Consider the following 19,954-nt stretch of genomic DNA (forward strand, 5'->3'; position numbering starts at 1 on the left):
CTCATACCTGGTAAACTGCTGGACAGGAGTCCAATCTTTGGCATCAGGGAAGCAGAACTGGGGAATAGCCTTCAGTTGGTCCTCAGCCTCTCTCAAAAACTTAAAAGACCTTTCCAACTGCAGGGAGAAAGTGAGAGAAAGTGAGAGAATAAACCCTGGCATGGGAGAGTGAAGCAGATGATGGTAAGGATCACATCACCTACCTTTCTGCAGCTGTGACTGCCACCTCCCCCTCTTCCCTTGGGAAGGTTTGCAGCTCAGTCTTCCAGGGCCTTCCCCCCCTCACCCCAGGGCACTTCTAACTATAGTCTTATGGGAAAAGTTAAGAAAAAAAAATAGCGTGCTTTAGAGAAGGGTCCTCTGTACCTAACATTCAGAAATACAGGCTTGGCGCCTGTAGCTCAAGCGGCTAGGGTGCCAGCCATATACACTGGTGCTGGGGGTTCGAATCCAGCCTGGGCCTGCCAAACAACAATGACAACTACAACTTAAAAATAGCTGGGCATTGTGGCGGATGCCTATAGTTCCAGCTACTTGGGAGTTGCTGTGAGCTGTGACTACAGGCAAGTGTCTGTAGTCCCAGCTACTTGGGAGGCTGAGGCAAGAGAATCGCTTAAGCCCAAGAGTTGGAGGTTGCTGTGAGCTGTGATGTCACAGCACTCTACCCAGGGTGACAGCTTGAGGCTTTGTCTCAAAAAAAAAATAAACAAACAAACAAATAAATGGAAAATGCAAATACCCTTGCATCCCTTCCAAATACAAGGCTCCCGAATTTGGAAGGCAGAGCCTCTATAATCAGGTCTTCCAATCTTCAGGCATAGAATGTTGTAACACTCTTTGTGAATACATAAATTACATTATTCTGGCTCAGTGCCCGTAGCTCAGTTAGGAGGGTGCCTGTCACATACACTGAGATTGGCGGGTTTGAGACTGGCCCAGGCCTGCTAAACAACAATGACAACTGTAAACAAAAAATAGCTGGGTGTTGTGGTGAGCACCTGTAGTACCAGGTACTTGGGAGGCTGAGGCAGGAGAATTGCGTAAGCCCAAGAGTTGGAGTTTGCTGTGAGCTGTTACGCCATGGCACTCTACTGAGGGCGACATAGTGAGACTCTGTCTCAAAAAAAAAAAAGAAAAAAGTTTAAAAAGAAGAGAAGAGAGAAGGAGCAAGGGTGTAAAGGCAAAGACATATAAAATAAGTCAGGTATGATGGGCACCTGTAGTCCCAGTTACTCAGGAGGCTGAAGCAGGAGGATTGCTTGAGCCCAAAAGTTTGAGGCTATAGGAGGCTATGCTCACACCACTGTACTTTAGCCTGGGTGGCAAGGGAAGACAGCATCTCTCTTTTTTCTAAAAAAAAGATCTAAAAAGACGTGTAAACATAGATGCTCACCACTGCATTAAAAAAGAAATTTGCCGGGCGGGGCTTGTGGCTCAGCGAGTAGGGCGCTGGCCCCATATACCGAGGGTGGCGGGTTCAAACCCAGCCCCGGCCAAACTGCAACCAAAAAATAGCTGGGCGTTGTGGCAGGTGCCTGTAGTCCCAGCTGCTCGGGAGGCTGAGGCAAGAGAATCACGTAAGCCCAAGAGCTGGAGGTTGCTGTGAGCCGTGTGATGCCACAGCACTCTACCGAGGGCAGTAAAGTGAGACTCTGTCTCTACAAAAATAAAGAAATAAGTAAAGAAAAAAAGAAATTTGCCTTGACAGTTGAGCCTTTATTGAGTGTCATTTTATTTTAGGTGCCATGATTTAACATGTAGTAAAGCCAAATCCACATAGCCAGGAACCACGACATAAGAGGACTCTCCTGCACACATGCAGACACACAGAGCACAGGCAAATGTTTAGTGCAGACACAAATGTGATGTCACTTAGCTTGAGGGGAAAGAAGCTTCTAGGAAGGGTTGGGAAGAGATGTGGCTGGCTGGATAAGGAGATGGGGTGAGGATAAAGAGGATAGCACGGTCAGCACAGTGACCACAGGAACTGGGAAAGGATTTCTGCCCATACTTTGAGTGTCTGAATCTCTCCTCCCTGGGACCTCCCAAATTGTCCAGCAACAGCACTTTTTTTTTTCATGGTAGACTCTAGTTAGGATCTGCTTTCAACATTCTAGACATGAGGTGTTCCTCAGACTCTCCCTAAATCCAAGAGTCCCAACAAGTTTATAGTAGGCTTCTACAGTCCCCTGGCAAGCCCCAGGGGCCGGGCCACCCTGTACCTTCAGGGGGAACTGCTGGGTGAGTTCCGGCACATAGGCAGCTCCGGCCTGCTTCTTGTGCAAAGACACAACCACAAAGTATTCGAAGAGCTGTCTCTCCTGGTACTTGATGAGCTCCCGGTCAAGTGCCGGGTACCGTGGCGCCTGCTTTAGTCGGGACTTCACATTGACCAGGCGCTGGCTATGAGCTGCAGGGGGAGAGAGACGGATAGCCCGCAGTGACTCATGGGCCAGGGCGGGCCTACACACAGAGCTGCAACACATTACGTCATTCCCAGCTCCAGTACTTCTTTCTAAACCCAAAGAGTGTTTCTACATCTATCAAATTAGTAGAGAACTCTTAATTTGGGATTCTCGCCAACTTTCTGGGAGGAGCAACATCCAACAGGCTGCCAGACCATTAGAGTGTAAGAGCCTGGCACTGTGGGGACTCTGCTCGGCCTTGGTTCTGCTGTTGAGCCTCTTCTGGCCTCCCTCTGCCTTCGCGGGTGGGAGCATTGGCTGCTCGCCTCACTGGTTTCTCTCAACAGTTTGTGTCATGTGACAGAATCCAGGCCATGGAACTTTTGGAGTTGGGAGTTTTGCAAACATTCCATGTGACTCAAATAGCAGAGACCCAACTAATTCAGGGAGTCCATCCTGCCCCCCAACTCTGCAGTGGTAATAGCTGGGCTTCATCCTAGAGGAGGGCCGGGGGCAGCTGGGTCTGAGGGGCAAACATGGCAGGGTCACTGCGTGAACAGGCCCCTGTTACCTCACCTAGCAATCCAGCACTTGCTAGCTTTGGCTTCTCCCTGGAGTCCAAAAATTTTTGGAAAACTCCCTAAAGCCTAGACTTAGATCACTGATTTAAGACCCACAGGGATCCATTATTTCAACAACTTCAACTGATAGATGAGGAACTAGAGGCCCTGGATTGTAAGTGATTGCCTCCAAATGACATAGCAATTTGAACCGAAGTGAGGGGAGAGCCCCTGGTCTCTGAGCCCCAAGCCTGCAGAGCCACCCCTTAGAGTATGGATAATACTCAGGACATGGGAGAAAGGCTTGGAGCAGGGGCTGCTGCAGTTACTGTAGCCACCCTTGCTATTTATAAAGCACCAACTTGGTCCCTTTCTTTGTCAGCCAAACAGAAAGAGCTAAGTGGGAGGCTCAGTGACACACAGTGTCATTGTGGTCATGCTCAAGACCTGCCCCTGAGCACCCTGCGGGCCCCGCTGTCCTCTCAGAAATCCATGCCTTGCCCAACAAGCCTGGGCAGGACACTAATGAGGAGGGGCCGTCTTTGTATCTCCCAAGTCACCTGCCTGTGCCTGGCACAGCAATGGGTCTCCTCACCTTTCAGCTTCTCCTCCGTGTCACTGTCAGACTCACTGTTCTCATCTGTCACTAGACAAAAAGAACAATGAAGAAAGTTACAAAGGTGAGTTCTTCCGATGCAAGGCACTTTTCTGTGCAGTAGCACAAATCCAATTTCTCGTTGAGAGGGGTGTTTTATTGTCTATTTCAGCGTAATGGACAAACTATGACTATCCAACTCAATGTATTTCCAAATTAATCTGGCTCTTGTTAAGCTTGTACGTACACAAAATACTACAGCAAAAGATCCTGTCCCCTTTGGTGCACAATGCACCGGGAGGCCTGCTCCCACTCAGGGGAGGAAGCCTGAGGAAACTCGTCCCCGGTGGAACTCGCCAGCCCCAGGGACAGTGAGAGATATTTACAAAGCACCAACTTGGTCCCCTTCTTTGTGAGCCAAATAGAAACAACAGAAAGCAAATTCTAGGAAAAATCTCTTTGCAAATTCTTGGGGGAGAAGGAGTGGTGGCGTTAGGGTTCTACCTTTTCCTGAGTTGCTCTCCGTGGACTGGGACAACCTCTTCACCCGTTTCTTTCCTCTCCGGGCCTCATAAATGGCATTGATTCGCAACACCAGCTGCCAGACACCAGGAGAAGAACAGCCCATGTTAGCAACCCCCTCCCCACATGCATCTGGGCTTCCCTGGCTGTCCATTCCTTCCTGGGGTGATGGAGGGCCAGGAAATGGGGAAACATGGGACACTTGGCAGTGGCTCCCAGCATTTTTCATTCTTTTCATACAGGAATGTGACTGTCAAGAAAACTAAGGGAGGCTGGGCTCACCAGCCTGGGCTGTTGTCTAAATGTGCTAGGGCACACTGGAGGCGACACCAGCAGATTATGACCTGATGGCTGCTCTCCTGACACTGCGATGTCATTGTGGCTTGGGAAGGAGCTTTGGCTCCAAAACAAAACAAGAAAAACAAAGAGACAGGAAAAAAAAGTTCCCAGGCAGGATCCCTTTCATGGGAACAATCCCGAAGAATGTTGGAAGAGCCCAGAGAGGAACGGGGACAGGGATCAGAGCAGCTCCTGAGCCCTGGCTGGGGAGTACAGGGACTGGCGCCACGCACCACATGCTGCCCTGTCCGCAGAGCAACACCATGCCAGACCCTGTGGGTGATCCATGTCTTCACAGGGCACACATGTGTGCAAGTTCGCCCAGATGGTCTGGCATGTGACACATCCCAGGCCTCCCCTCATCACCACAGCAAGGCCCAGGCTCCCTGCCCCTCTTTTTTTTTTTTTTTTTGCAGTTTTTGGCTGGGGTTGGGTTTGAACCCACCATCTCTGGCATATGGGGCCAACGCCCTACCCTTTGAGCCACAGGCGCCACCTCCCTGCCCCTCTTGATCCCCAGGGCAGCCTCCTGCTCTGCTGTACACATGAAAGCAGATTTGTTTCAAAGGAATATGTTTTTCTTGCTTCAAATCAAAAAAGTTTAGTGTATCCTATATGTTTGTTTTCCCCTTTTCTCTCATGAGAAGCTGGTGAGTGTGGTTTTATATATTTTGCTAGACTTTCTGTCAAAGCACATGTACATTTGGCTCAGAGCCCATAACTCAGTGGTTAAGGCTCCAGCCACATACAGCGGGGTTGGAGGGTTCAAACCCAGCCTAGGCCTGCTAAACAACGACAACTGCAACAACAACAAAAATAAATAGCCAGGCATCGTGGCAAGTGCCTGTGGTCCCAGCTACTTGGGAGGCTGAGGCAAGAGAATTGCTGAAGCCCAAGAGTTTGAGGCTGCTGTGAGCTGTGACGCCACAGTACTCTATTGAGGGTGACAAAGTGAGACTATGTCTCAAAAAAAAAAAAAAAAAAGCACACATATTCACAGAACTTGTGATTCAGAATCCCAAACATAGAGGACCTCTAAAATTAATTGTGTAACTTAGAAAATTATTATTACCTCATATGCATGTAGCAATATGGCTATATACGTACACATACTTTTTTTTTTTTTTTGGCCGGGGCCGGGTATGAACCCTACTCCTTGAGCCACAGGCACCGCCCTGGACATACACTTTTTTCTTTAAGACCGTCTCACTATGTCACCCTCAGTACAGTGCCGTGGCATCACAGCTCACAGCAACCTCAAACTCTTGGGCTTAAGTAATTCTCTTACCTCAGCCTCCCAAGTAGCTGGGACTACAGAGGCCTGCCACAACACCCCGCTATTTTTTTTGTTGTAGTTGTCATTGTTGTTTGGCAGGCCTGGGCGGGTTTAAACCCGCCAGCCCTGGTGTATATGACCAGCGCTCTAGCTGTTGAGCTAGAGGCATTGAGCCTATGATTAACAGTTTTAATAAGATTTTCTTATTGTTGTTGCAAAGGTGATAGGTTTTTTTTTTTTTTGAGACAGTCTCATTATGTTGCCCTTGGTAGAGTGCCATGGTATCACAGCTCACAGCAACCTCAAAATCCTGGGCTAACGTGACAGGTTTTTGTTTTTGTTGTATATTAGTTATCTATTTTGTGAGACTTAATTGTTTTATTTATTTATTTTTTTGCAGTTTTTGGCCGGGGCTAGGTTTGAACCCACCACCTCTGGCATATGGCGCCAGCACCCTACTCCTTTGAGCCACAGGCGCCAACCTGTTTTTTTTTTTTGAGACAGAGTCTCTGTCTCTTTATTCAATCAAAAACCATAAATTAAAAAAAAAAGAAGAAGAAGAAGAAGAAGAAAGAGAGAGTCTCATTATGTTACCCGCTGTAGAGTGCTGTAGCATCACAGCTCACAGCACCCTCAAACTCTTGGGCTTAAGTGATTCCCTTGCCTCAGCCTCCAGAGCAGCTGGGACTACAGGCACCCGCCACAACGCCTGGCTATTTTTTGGTTGCAGTTGTTATTGTTGTTTTAGCAGGCCCAGGCTGGACTCGAACCCGCCAGCCTTGGTGTATGTGGCCAGCACCCTACTCACTGAGCTATGGGTGCCAAGCCAAGGGTGACAGGTTTATCTTGATTTTCCTCTTGGATTGTTTGTGCCTGTCAAAAGCCTGTTTGACAAAAAGCCCATGCTCCCAAGTGGCAGCCTACCTCAATTTCAGGCAATAAACCAAAAGGAAGTCAATAGGCCATTTGCAAACTGAATTGAGTATAAAGTAACAGTAACAGTTCTACCGTCCTCCTACCTCCCACCTATACACACAATATACACACTTACTCTTTCCCTGAATCTCAAAAAAATTGTTTAAAAATATTAAAATAGTACACAGGGAGAAGTGAGGAGTAAAGGGGTGAGGGTGTAAGATACAGGGTGTTAGATGCTTCTCCAGAGATCACACACTCAAATTTAGAATTATAGCAAAGCTCTTTTAACCTAACAGCTAATTAATTTAATTATTCCTGTTTAATTTTCTAAAATAATGGAGATGCTATACAGATGCTAATTGCCACTTTTCATTATTAAAGAATTATAGGGTTTTTTGTTTTTTTTTTTGGCCTGGGCTGGGTTTGAACCCGCCACCTCTGGCATATGGGGCCGGTGCCCTACTCCTTTGAGCCACAGGCATCACCCAGTTTTTTTTTTTTTTTTTTTTGAGACAGACTCTCACTTTGTCACCCTTGGTAGAGTACACTGGCATCATAGCTCACAGCAACCTCAAACTCTTGGGCTTAAGGAATTCTCTTGCTTCAGCCGCCCAAGTAGCTGGGACTATACAGGTGCTCACCACAACACCCAGCTATTTTTTGTTTACAGTTGTCATTGTTGTTTAGCAGGCCTGGGCCGGACTCAAACCCGCCAGCCTCGGTGTTATGTGGCCAGCACGCTAACAACTGTGCTACGGGCACTAAGCCAGTTGTAGGTTTTTGATGTTACAAATAACTATGAACTGTGCCAGAGCATGCAGAAGGAGAGTTAAAGGAGGGGTTCAAGACTCCATGCTTTGGGGTTCCTGTGAGCAGCTGTGAGGACAGCGCAGAAAAGAGACTCTAGAAGGAAGCCAAGGAGATATAAGAGACCCTATGCCAGTGCTGAGGAGATGGGACCCGCAGGTTGGAGGAACCACCTTCAGAAATGTTAAGTGATAGCTGTGCAGCATGTACTGTGCCCTGGGCAGGACAAGGCAGAATCAACAGAGGGGTGTGAGGGGGACTAAGCCACAACCCTCACTTTACCTTCTATCAACAAAACAAAGTAAGATGTTTTCTGCCTACTTACATAGGCAGCCCCCAGGCGTTAGGTTTTGGTTCTTCTTCATAACCACCTGCCCCTACCCGCCCTTCCCCTACCCACATTCTACAGCTTAAGGGGACTTGACCTTACCTGACTGAGAATGCTGGGGGCAGGCTGGGCGTGGTGGCTCACACCTATAATCCTAGCACTTTGGGAGGATGATATAGGAAGATCGATTGAGGCCAGGAGTCCAAGACCAGCCCAGGTAACATAACAAGACCCTGTCTCTCCAAAAACCAAAAAAAATTTAGCTAGGTGTGGTGATGTGCACCTGTAGTTCCAGATACTTGGGAAGCTGAAGTGGGAACATTAGTTGAACCTAGGAGTTCAAGGCTACAGAGAGCTATGATTATGGGGGGTGACAGAGTGAGGCTTCACATCTAAAATAATTAAAATAAAGAATGTTGGAGGCAGGAGCAGTGGAGTGAAATCATGGCTCAAAACTCTGATAACCAAACTGTGTCAGGAGCAACTGTGTTAAGAAGATGTCCTCTGACTTTCTTTTTTGAGACAGAGTCTTAAGCTGTCGTCCTGGGTAGAGTGCCATGGCGTCTCAGCTTACAGCAATGTCAAACTCTTGGGCTTAAACGACTCTCTTGCCTCAGCCTCCCAAGTAGCTGGGACTACAGGTGCCCACCACAACACCTGGCTATTTTTTGGTTGTAGTTGTCATTGTTGTTTGGCAAGCCCAGATTGGATTTGAACCCGCCAGATCCTGTGTATGTGGCTGGTGCCCTAGTTGCTTGAGCTACAGGCACCGAGCCATCCTCTGACTTTCTTTCAGGTCAATGGGCCACCTGGAGAAATCTTGTGAAATTTACAATGTCCCTCTCCCTTATCCCCCAAAACTAATCTGCACAAAGTTTTATGGGTTTCACAAACCCCTAACACTCATACATTGAATTTGAAATTATGACTCTCTGCTCTAGAAGTTCCTGGAAGCTGGTACTGACAGAGTTCAAGACATGCTACCCTTAAATATGCTGCTTTGGCATGTTATTTCTTTTACTTTCTTCTTCTTCTTTTTTTTTTTTTTTTTTTAACATTTGTCACTGACTTCAAGCTCAAATAATATCATTCCCATTTTACAGACAACAACCAGGGCACAGAAGTTAAATGACTCACCAAGGGTCACAAAGCTAATAAATGGCAAGGCCAGAATCTGAGGCAAAGTGTTCTGGAAGCAGAGACTATGTCCCTAAGCATCACATCAGTGGTTACCTAGCTTTATTTTTGACTAAAGGCACTTGAAAAACAGCCGCTGCTTTCCCCTTTTCTTCCTGAAAGCAGATGATGAAACTCCCATGTAAAAGATGCTATCTCTATTCCAGGAGGAAAGAAATATTCACATCACCAGAGATGGGGAGTCCAGGCCAAGAGAAATCTGTACAAATAAACCTTGTTAAACTAACCCTTATCTTCCTAGTTATTGCTCCATGATTGCCACTCTTTGTCCATTCCAGTATATGGGCACTAGGCCCAGTCACATCTTTGGGCTTTCCATTTTTCTCATAATGGTTCCTACAGATATGTAAATACAATTTATATGTTCTGTTTTATGTCAGTTTAATTAGGCCAGTTGGAGACCGTATGAGGGCAGAGAAGAAACTCTGCCTCCCCTGTGGTACCAAGTTGGTCAATGAAGAGTGACCAGCACTGCTGGGCTGACACTGAATTGATGGAAAATGAATCAATAGCAGACATGTAAGGATATATGTGCAAGCCGGTGGGCACTGCCACCTTTTGGACTGCAAAGAGCCAAGAAGATGTGTTTTTGACAAAGGCTGTGCCTGCCTCTATGGTGGGTGTTGATGTAGTCTCAGGTTAGAGCATGATGGAAGTTCTGCTTGTTAAAGCTATGAAGGAGGCAGTGGCCTTTTCAGGACAGAAAACCTTGTCCACAGGGCTGGGCATCATGGTTCATGCCTATAATCTTAGCACTGTGGGAGGCCAAGGTGAGTGGATTGCTTGAGCTCAGGAGTTTGAGACCAGCCTGAGCAAGACTCCATCTCTACTAAAAATAGAAAAGTTAGCCAGGCATTATGGCAAGCGCCTGTAATCCCAGATACTTGGGAGGCTGAGGCAGGAGAATCACCTGAACCCAAGAGTTTGAGGATGCTGTGAGCTATGATAGCACATCACTCTAGCCTGGGGCAACAGAGTGAGACTCTGTCTTAAAAAAAAAGGGAAGAAAGAAAACCTTGTTGTCCGGGATCAGAAGGATAGCTAAGTCTGGGAAAGGGAGGGCTGAGAAGAAGGCTACAGGACCACAGCAAATATTAGGCAAAGGCCCAGATGTTCCACCCCACTGGCTTCAGTGTGCCTACCTGGCTGTGACAATACAGGCAGAAGGGGGTGCAGCAATTTGTTCTCTGCCCTGCAGCCTTCCTTCACAGAGGAGGGAGTGCACATTTGAGCTTGGAGCTTGTTGTGTTACCTTGGGTATCTTTCTCTTCTTCCTGCCATTCTGTGGGTCTCCAAGATTAAAGAACGTGTCATCAGGGCTGCTGGGAGTGGAGGGGGGACTGACTTTGGAAGGGGACCCAGTTCCATCCCGACTCAGCTTCCTAGTGTCCAGCAGTTTGAAGTTCCTCCTCTCTGAATTTTGCCGGAAAAAAGCAGGTTTGGACAATGACTGCTGTGAGGGAAAAGGAGAAAAGAAGAATAAATACAAAGGAGACTAAGTGGGAGACAACTGGCAGTGCCGGTGACAAAGACCATGAACCCGGCAAGGGGAGCTGGTCTGTGCTCCCAGGGTACATGGAGTTTGTCTCTGTAAGTGCTCAATAAACACTTATCATCCAATAATGGAAAAGCTGTATGATGAAGGATGTATGCCCAATCCAGTTTCTCTTTTTAGGTAAGTCGGGGCACTGGCTCAATCCCTAGACTTTACAGATAAGGCATTCTGATAACATATGATATGATAAGGAGTTACAAGACCCAGGCCTAGCTTTGACCTTGTTGCTGGCTCACTGAGTGTCTCCTATAATACATACAAAGAATGTGATTTTTCTTGGTTTCAGTATCTTATTTATTTATTTATTTTTTTGTGGAGACAGAGTCTCACTTTATGGCCCTCAGTAGAGTGACATGGCATCACATAGCTCACAGCAACCTCCAACTCCTGGGCTTAAGCGATTCTCTTGCCTCAGCCTCCCGAGTAGCTGGGACTACAGGCACCCGCCACAACGCCCGGCCATTTTTTGGTTGCAGTTTGGCCGGGGCCGGGTCTGAACCCGCCACCCTCGGTATATGGGGCCAGCACCCTACCGACTGAGCCACAGGCGCCACCCTCAGTATCTTATTTTTAAAACAACGCTCTTTAATGTCAAAAGGTAAACAAAAAGCTGGCTAAGGCTCGGCGCCTGTGGCTCAAGTGGCTAAGGCACCAGCCACGTACACCTGAGCTGGCGGGTTTGAATCCAGCCCAGGCTCGCCAGTCAACAATGACGGCTGCAAACAAAAAATAGCCAGGCCTTGTGGCAGGTGCCTGTAGTCCCAGCTATTTGGAAGGCGGAGGCAGGAGAATCACTTGAGCCCATGGTGACAGCTTGAGGCTCTGTCTCAAAAAAAAATTTCACAACTCAAAATATAGAAAATAACTTATTTTCCTAATATATACCACAGGCAGAAGATAAGAAAGAATAGAAAGTTATAGATAAGGAAATGCAATGATTCTTAGATATATAAAAAATTACTAGCATCACAAAAAAAAAATTAAAACTCTGTTAAAGAAATATATTTTACTCAAAGATATAAAAATTGGGCTTGGCACCCGTAGCACAGTGGTTACGGTCCCAGCCACATACACTGAGGGTGGCGAGTTTGAACCTGGCTCAGGCCAGCTAAACAACAATGACAACTGCAACAAAAAAATAGCTGGGTCGGCAGTGCCTGTGGCTCAAAGGGGTAGGGTGTCGGTCCCATATGCCAGAGGTGGCGGGTTCAAACCCAGCCCCTGGCCAAAAAAACTGCAAAAAAAAAAAAAAAGAAAAAGAAAATAGCTGGGCATTGTGGCGGGCACCTGTAGTTCCAGCTACTTGGGAGGCTGAGGCAAGAGAATTGCTTAAGCCCAAGAGTTGGAGGTTGCTGTGAGCTGTGATGCCACAGCACTCTACTGAGGGTGACATAGTGAGACTCTGTCTCAAAAAAAAAAATTTAACATGGCGATAGGGAAGGTTCTATAAGATACATATACATATTGTATATACTTACATTAAACATAAAAAGTAAGATATAGAACAATTGACATAGTATGCTGGAGTGTGTATGTGCGTATGTTTTAAGGAGCTATTCTGCTGGTACATGTATAGAATACTTCTGAAAGAACACACAAGAAACTGATTAACAAGGCTGGTTGAGGTGGCTCATGCCTGTAGTCCCAGCACGCTGGTAGGCTGAGGTGGAGGACTGTTTGAGCTCAGGAGTTCGAGACCAGCCTGAGCAAGAATGAGACCCCATCTCTAAAAAATAGCTGGGCGTTGTGGCAGGTGCCTGTAGTCCCAGATACTTGGGAGGCTGAGGCAAGAGAATCTCTTGAGCCCAAGAGTTTGAGGTTACTGTGAGCTACGATGGTCTTTCTCACTGGCAATGCTAGTTGTCTCCTACTCAACGCCAGGGTGCTATTTCAAAAAAATAGAATAAAATAAAGTGAAAGAACCATTTTCACTCCATGTTTTCTTTTTCTTTCTTTTTCTTCTTATTTTTTTTTGAGACAGAGTCTCACTCTGTTGCCCTGGCTAGAGTGCTGTGGCATCAGAGCTCACAGTCACCTCAAATATCTGTGCTTGAGTGATCCTTCTGCCTCAGCCTCCCAAGTAGCTGAGTCTCCAGGCATATGCCACGCCTGGCTAATATTTCTAATTTTTGTACAGACAGGGTCTCATTCTTGTTTAGGCTGGTCTTGACTTCTCAGCTCAAGTGATCCTCCCGCCTTAGTGTGCCAGAGTGTTGCAAACATGAGCCACCATGCCTGACCCTGATCCCATGTTTTCTTTCTTTCTTTTTTTTTTTTTTGAGACAGAGTCTCAAGCTTTTGCCCTGGGTAGAGTGCTATGGCATCATAGCTCACAGCAACCTCCAACTCCTGGGCTCAAGCGATCCTATTGCCTCAGTTTTTCTTTTTTTTTCTATTTTGAGACAGAGTCTCACTATGTCACCCTTGGTAGAGTGCCGTGGCATCACAGCTCATAGCAACCTCCAACTCTGGGCTTAAGTGATTCTCTTGCCTCAGCCACCCAAGTAGCTGGGACTACAAGGTGCCTGCCACAATGCCCGACTATTTTTTTTTTTGGTTGCAGTTGTCATTGTTGTTTTGCAGGCCCAGGCTGGGCTTGAACCTGCCGGCCTTGGTATATGTGGCTGGCACCCTACTCACTGAGCTATGCTGCCAAGCCGACTCCATGTTTTCTAATGGTATTTCCAGGGCTCACATTTTATGATACCATATATTAAGTAGTTGAAACATTTATTTATTTATTTATTTTTATTTTTTGCAGTTTTTGGCCGGGGCTGGGTTTGAACCCACCACCTCCAGCATATGGGGCTGGCGCCCTACTCCTTGTAGTCCCAGGTACTTGGGAGGCTGAGGCAAGAGAATCGCTTGAGCCCAAGAGTTTGAGATTACTGTGAGCTACAATGGTCACAGACCGAAACATTTCTTTCTTAAATTAATGATTGAGGCCAGTAGATGTGGCTCACACCTGTCCTCATAGCAGTCTAGGAGGCCGAGGCAGGTGGACTGCTTGAACTCAGGAGTTGGAGACCAGCCTAAGCAAGGGTGAGACCTCATCTCTACTACTAATAGAAAAACTGAGGCAAGAAGATCATTTGAGCCCAAGAGTTGGAATTTGCTGTGAGCTATGATAACCCCATGGCACTCTACCCAGGGCAATAGCTTGAGACTCATAATTAATTAATCGATTAGTGAATTAAATGAGGTAAAGGCATATAAAGCATCTAGCAGTGTGCCTGATAGAAGCCATCAATATGTTATCACATTTTCTTCCTCTTAACCACACTGACGTTTTTCACACTTCAATGTGCTAACTGGATTTTTCTCAACTTTTTTTTTTTTGAGATGGGGTTTTGCCCTGTTGTCCAGGCGAAAATAAAGTGGTGTACTTATAGTCACAACAGACTCAAACTTCTAGACTCAAGCAATCCTCCTGTCTTCCAAGTAGCTGGGACTGTAAGTGCATGTCACCAAGCCCAGCTTATTATTATTATTATTTTTAACATATATATATATATTTGTAGAGACAGGGTCTCACCACATTGCTCAGGCTGGTCTACAAACTCCTGGCCTTAAGTGATCCTCCTGCCTTGGCCTCCCAAAGTGCTGGGACTACAGGCCTGAGCCACCACAGCTGGCCCATTTTTACCTATTTCTTTCAGTACTTTTCTTTTTCTTTTGGATGAGCTCTATATAGAACAGATATTAACAATTTGTCATTTTTGCTGCAAATCTGCTTTTCCTATGTGGTTTATTAGTATTTTGGTTATGTGGAATTTTCCACATACTTTTTTATATGAAAAGCTGTTAATCTTTTCCTTTGTGATGTATTTAATCTTTTTTTTCTTTGCCTAGAAATTCTATTTCCTTTTTGAAGTTTAATAAATATTCAATTACATTTTCTTCTGGATTTTCTTGGTCTGTTTTGAATGTATTTTATTCATTAATCCATCAGTAATTTATTTTGTGCTATGCTCATCAAAATAATTTTTTTCCAAAATAACTTATCCCTATTTTATTTAATGAACAAGGCTTTCTTTCTCTGTCCATTTATAAGGCCATATTTATCATATATTAAACTCTCATATTTTGCTCTACTGATTTCTCCATTTTTGCTTAGTTCCAATAATAACTTCAGAGCCTTTTTTCTTTTTTTGAGACAGAGTCTCTCACTTTTTTTCCCTGGGTAGAGAGCCCTCCAACTCTTGGGCTCAAGCGATCCTCTTGCCTTAGTTTTTCTGTTTTTTTTTTTTTTAAACAGAGTCTCAAGCTATTACCCTGGGTAGAGTGCTGTGGTGTCACAGCTCACAGCAACCTCTGACTCTTGGGCTTAAGCAATTCTCTTGCCTCAGCCTCCCAAGTAGCTGAGACCACAGGCACCTGCCACAACACCCGGCTATTTTTTTTTTTCTTTTTGGTTGTAATTGTCATTGTTGTTTGGCGGGCCTGGGTTGGATTTGAACCCACCAGCTCTGGTGTATGTGGCTGGTGCCCTAGCCGCTTGGGCTACAGGCACCAAGCCAGTTTTTGTTTTTCTATTCTTAGTAGAGACAGGGTCTTGATTTTGGTCAGGCTGGTCTGGAACTCATGAGCTCAAGCAATCCATCTGCCTCACCCTCCCAGAGTGGTAGGATCATATGTGTGAGCCATTGCGCCCAGCCCAGAGCCTTTTACTTTTAAAGATTTCTAATTTTAAAAATAAAGTATAAAGAAATAAAAAATAAATAAAAATTTATAAATAAAGAGTCCTAATCATCCTAAGTGTCCAGCTCTAATATTTTATCAAGGGTCTCCAAGAAGTAATAAACTGATATTATAATAAACCTTCAGTAGAGGAAGAGCCAGCCTGGTTTGGTCACCATAGGTATCTTATTTCTTGTTTTTTTTTTTTTTTTTTTTTTTTAAGTCCTTTGAGCCACAGGCGCCGCCCACACCACAGGTATCTTAAATTAGCGCAAAAAGAAGGCATAGTGACAAGCCTCCTTCTTCGAGGTGAAATTTCATCTGCAATTAAATCCACAGAAATGCCTGTAATTCTTTCACTATATTGGAATCTTCCATCAAATTGTTGGTGAAAAGTAGGTAACTGTTTTTGTTAGAGATTAGATTGTCATAGTGTTCATTCACAGGAGATCCGACCTATGAAAAGGTCTGAGAAGAAAAAACCAGAGAAGGAACTGAAACCTGGCACACAACTTTCTAGAGCATGTGAAGAGACCTGGGTGTGTGTGTGTGTGTGTGTTCCCACTGCTGGAGAAAGGGGCTCTAGTGTATCCCTGAGCAGCCCAAATAGGCCACAAAAATGTCCAGAGAGCTCTCATGAGGGACTGGAATTTTAGGAGATACCTAACTGTTGAAAAAAGGGAAGACTGGGCTGTGGGCCAGGGCATTACAAAGAGGGACTTCGTGGCTCAGAGACATTGAGTGCTGTGAAACAGATGGAGGAGATGACTATCAAGCAACACACCCAGTTGTCACCCAGAGCTTAAGGATGAATCTTGGATTTAGCAGGGGTCAGCAAAGCAAGCTTTCTTAAAGGCTTGGAAGGCCCTACCTTTCTGCTGCAACTATTCAACTGTTCCATTATAGCACAAAAGCAGCCATAGATAATATGTAAACGAATTTATATGAGTATGGTTGTGTTGCACCAAAACTTTATTTGTAAAATTAGGGGACCAGTAGCTGTTTGCTACACCCTGAACCACAGTATAAAAGGGAAGTCACTCTAGAACCTTAAGGATGATTACATCAGCACATGGTCCAGTGAAGTTTCCAGCTCTTGATCAGAGATTCTTTTTTTCTTTTTGTGGGTTTTGGCTGGGGCTGGGTTTGAACCTGCCACCTTCGGCATATGGGACCGGCGCCCTACCACTTTGAGCCACAGGCACCGCCCTTGATCAGAGATTCTTATACCAACATGCACAGTGCATAAAGTAACTTCAGGGGCCAGTGCTGATGCAGAGGCACAGAGTCTCCCTAATTCTACAGACACTGGGCTCACAATGGGCATGCAAAAGACCTGTAGTATCCAAAGGGGAGAGGAGAAAAGGATTCCTTGGTGCGAGGTCTGATTTGCCTGTTAAAGCCTTTATTTTTTTTTTTTGGTTATTTCAGGAGACTGAGTGTGAGGGGCCCTGGCCAGGGGACACCTTGGTAGAAGGAGAAGGTAGCAAAGAAGACAGGTACTTCTTCAGCGGGGGCTGACCTGATGAATAGCCTAAGTCTATTAATCCTCCTTGTCTGTGAATGGGGGCTGACGGCTTCAACTCCTTCCTCTACTGATAGCCAGTGGGAGACTCAAGGTCCTTGATAAAAAATATGCCATCTCTTCCTCACCCCTATTCTCTTTACAGAGACCTCGGGAGCTGCTATTCACACAGACATACTCTTTTGCTCATATTTGCCTGTAGGTTTACACATAGTTACACAAAAGCACAGACATTCCCTTAAACATACGTAAATAACGTATGTACATAGAAATACATAGAAAGGCATACCAGGACATTCCAACAGCAGGGATGAAAGACATTACATGAAAATGATAGAATAGCATACAGGTATCAAAAGTTGTTGCGAAAAAGAAAATGATGGCTAGGCATGGTGGCCATACCTGTAATCCTAGCACTCTGGGAGGCCAAGGTGGGAGGAATGATGGAGGTCAGGAGATCGAAACCAGTCTGAAAAAACAAGACCCCATCTCTACTAAAAATAAAAAAATTAGCAGTGCATGGTGGTATGCACCTGTAATCCCATCTACTTGGGAAGCTGGGGCAGAAGGATCACTTGAGCCCAGGAGTTTGAGGTTGCAGAGAATTATGATGATGTCAATGTACTCTAGCCTGGGGAACACAGTGAGGCTCCGTATCTTCCCCACTTCCTCCCCCAAACATTGATGACATAGGGAAATACATACATACTCATGATATTGATTTATTTATTTAATTTTTTTTTTTTTGGAGACAGAGTCTCACTTTCTTGCCCCCAGTAGAGTACCATGGCAGCACAGCTCGTAGCAACCTCAAACTCTTAGGTTCAAGTGATTCTCTTGCCTCAGCCTCCTGAGTAGCTGGGACTGCAGGAGCTGGCACAATGCCCAGCTTTTTTTTTTTTTTTAGGGACAGAGTCTCGATCTTGCTCAGGGTGGTCTTGAACTCATGAGCTCAAGCAATCCACTAGCCTTGGCCTACTAGAGTGCTAGAATTTCGGGCATGAGTCACCACATCTGGCCACAATAAATAATTAAAAATCATCAAAACTGCCTATAGTATATGACCCCACATCTTTTCCTTTATGTCTACACACATATGCATGTGTGTGCACATACACGCACACAAGAAAATATGAGAAGAAATAAAACTGAAGTGTTAACTGTGGTCATCTCTGGGATATTGGGATTATGTGTAATTTGCAAGAAAAGATCTTTAAAATACATACATATAAATACACATATGCATGATACCAGTCTATTATAGAAAATTTAGAAAACAGAGGTAAGCATAAAGAAAAACCCCAATTTTGGATGAATTTTATATTATTCATTAGACTTTTCAGTATTTAAACAATTTTTTTTTGTTTTTTTTTTTGAGACAGAGTCTCACTATGTCACCCTTGGTAGAGTGCCAGGGTGACAGCTCACAGCAACCTCAAACTCTAGGGCTTACGCGATTCTCTTGCCTCAGCCTACCAAGTAGTTGGGATTATAGACACCTGCCAAAATGCCCGGCTATTTCTTTGTTGCAGTTGTCATTGTTGTTTAGCTGGCCTGGGGTGGTTTCAAACCCGCCAGGCTGGATGTATATGGCCTACCCACTGAGCTATGGGCGCCACCCAGAATTTAAACAATTTTTTTTTTTTTGTGACTTTTGGCCGGGGCTGGGTTTGAACCCGCCACCTCCGGCATATGGGACCGGCGCCCAGAATTTAAACAATTGAGCCACAGGCGCCGCCCAGAATTTAAACAATTTTTATGATAAGAATGTTTTATTTTTGGAAAAAAGAAAAGTTATTTTAAAATAGAACACATACTGAAAAGTATAATTCTACTTATTTAGCAGATACACATAAACAGCACTTAATTTGTTGTAGGTACTAGGAACATTGATTTGGTTAATTTCCATAAGATCCTTGAGAGGGCTATACTATTACTCCCATTCACCAATGAAGAAATTGAGGCATGTAAATGAGATCCTTTGCTCCAGCCAGAAAGCCAACCGATGGCCCAGGCAGGTTTTACATTTAGGGTGTCAGGCTTCAGAATCGCCACACCTAACCAGATCTGCCTCCGTGTCTGCCTCAAGTGACACAGGATCTACTGGTGGGAGACTGGTGGGTGGGCCATATAGGCAGCCAGAAAATGCTAGTTAGTGATACATTCTCCCTTTAGGTGTTAATACATAAAAAGTATCTGTCATATTAGCCCAAATTTCCTTAACTATAAAAATTAGTTCCTGCCACATTCCCTGTGATGTATGTATGGGGTAAGGAAATGGCGGGGGTATGCAGCAAGAAAAGGAAATAGCGTTTCTCAAGAGCTTGTCTTTCATGTTCACAAGCAACAGCATCTGCCCCCGGCGGCCCGTCTGCTCCTTTCGGAGGAGAGCTTGTCCATCTGACCCTTCCTTCCTACACTGGGACTAGGCAGATCTAAAGAAACAAACATCCCGAAGATGGCTGAGGACCTTTCCGTGGCTGGGAGAGGACTCTGACACAGAGGGACTGCTTCAGTAAGTTCTAGGGTCCCAGATGCAGCCCAGATGCCACAGATGCTCAACGAATATTTGATGAGCTAAATGGAGGAAGTGGTGCAGTCTGCAGCTGTCCTCCAGAACGGGGGCGTAAACCAGACCCCCAGATGTGGGTAAGCAGAATAATGAGCACGGAGCATCCTGCTCTGACCTGCCAAGGCCCAGACTGTGAGTGTCAGTGGCAATCAGATACGCACACTGGACAACTGGATTGTCCTTCTTCGGGACAGCTCTATCTGGACTTGGAGTTCCTGTTGCCATTCTCACCTACGGGGCTTAGCTGCTTGGGTGGCAGACGCTCTAGGTTTTCTCTAACCTAGAGGCAGGGACAGGAAGAAAGGGGTTGTTAAACCTTTATGCTCTGGTATGAGAAAGGAGAACCCTGTTCTGAACATAGAGCAGCTTTGGGCAGCAGTTTTTCATTGTTCTTCAGAGGCGATGCAGTTTACTCCCTGTGTGAAGCGGGGAGCCAGGTAGGATGTGAAGGGGGTAGGCTGAGTGTGATAGATGTCTTTCTTCTTCTTCTTTTTTTTTTTTTTGAGACAGAGTCGCATTATGTCACCCTCAATAGAGGGCTGTGGAGTCACAGCTCACAGCAACCTCAAACTCTTGGGCTTAAGCAATTCTTTTGCCTCAGCCTCCCGAGTAGCTGGGACTATAGGTGCCCACCACAATGCCTGGCTATTCTTTTTTTATTGTTGTTGTAGTGGT

The 19,954-nt window shown here is 45.4% G+C and overlaps 1 protein-coding gene across 2 annotated transcripts in view; it reads right to left on the reverse strand.

The window, feature by feature from the left end:
• DENND2A (DENN domain containing 2A) overlaps positions 1-19,954 on the reverse strand; it is a 142,871-nt gene that overhangs the window by 40,177 nt on the left and 82,740 nt on the right. For both annotated transcript variants that reach the window (XM_053609367.1, XM_053609366.1), the window contains exons 6-10: positions 10,200-10,400; positions 4,065-4,158; positions 3,561-3,611; positions 2,223-2,410; positions 8-117 (exon numbers count right to left, since the gene is read on the reverse strand). In XM_053609367.1, the coding sequence (XP_053465342.1) occupies positions 8-117; positions 2,223-2,410; positions 3,561-3,611; positions 4,065-4,158; positions 10,200-10,400 (644 nt within the window). The remainder of the gene's footprint in view (positions 1-7; positions 118-2,222; positions 2,411-3,560; positions 3,612-4,064; positions 4,159-10,199; positions 10,401-19,954) is intronic.

Source organism: Nycticebus coucang, chromosome 11 (genome assembly GCF_027406575.1).
Source record: "Nycticebus coucang isolate mNycCou1 chromosome 11, mNycCou1.pri, whole genome shotgun sequence".
NCBI classification, from domain to species: Eukaryota; Metazoa; Chordata; class Mammalia; order Primates; family Lorisidae; genus Nycticebus; species Nycticebus coucang.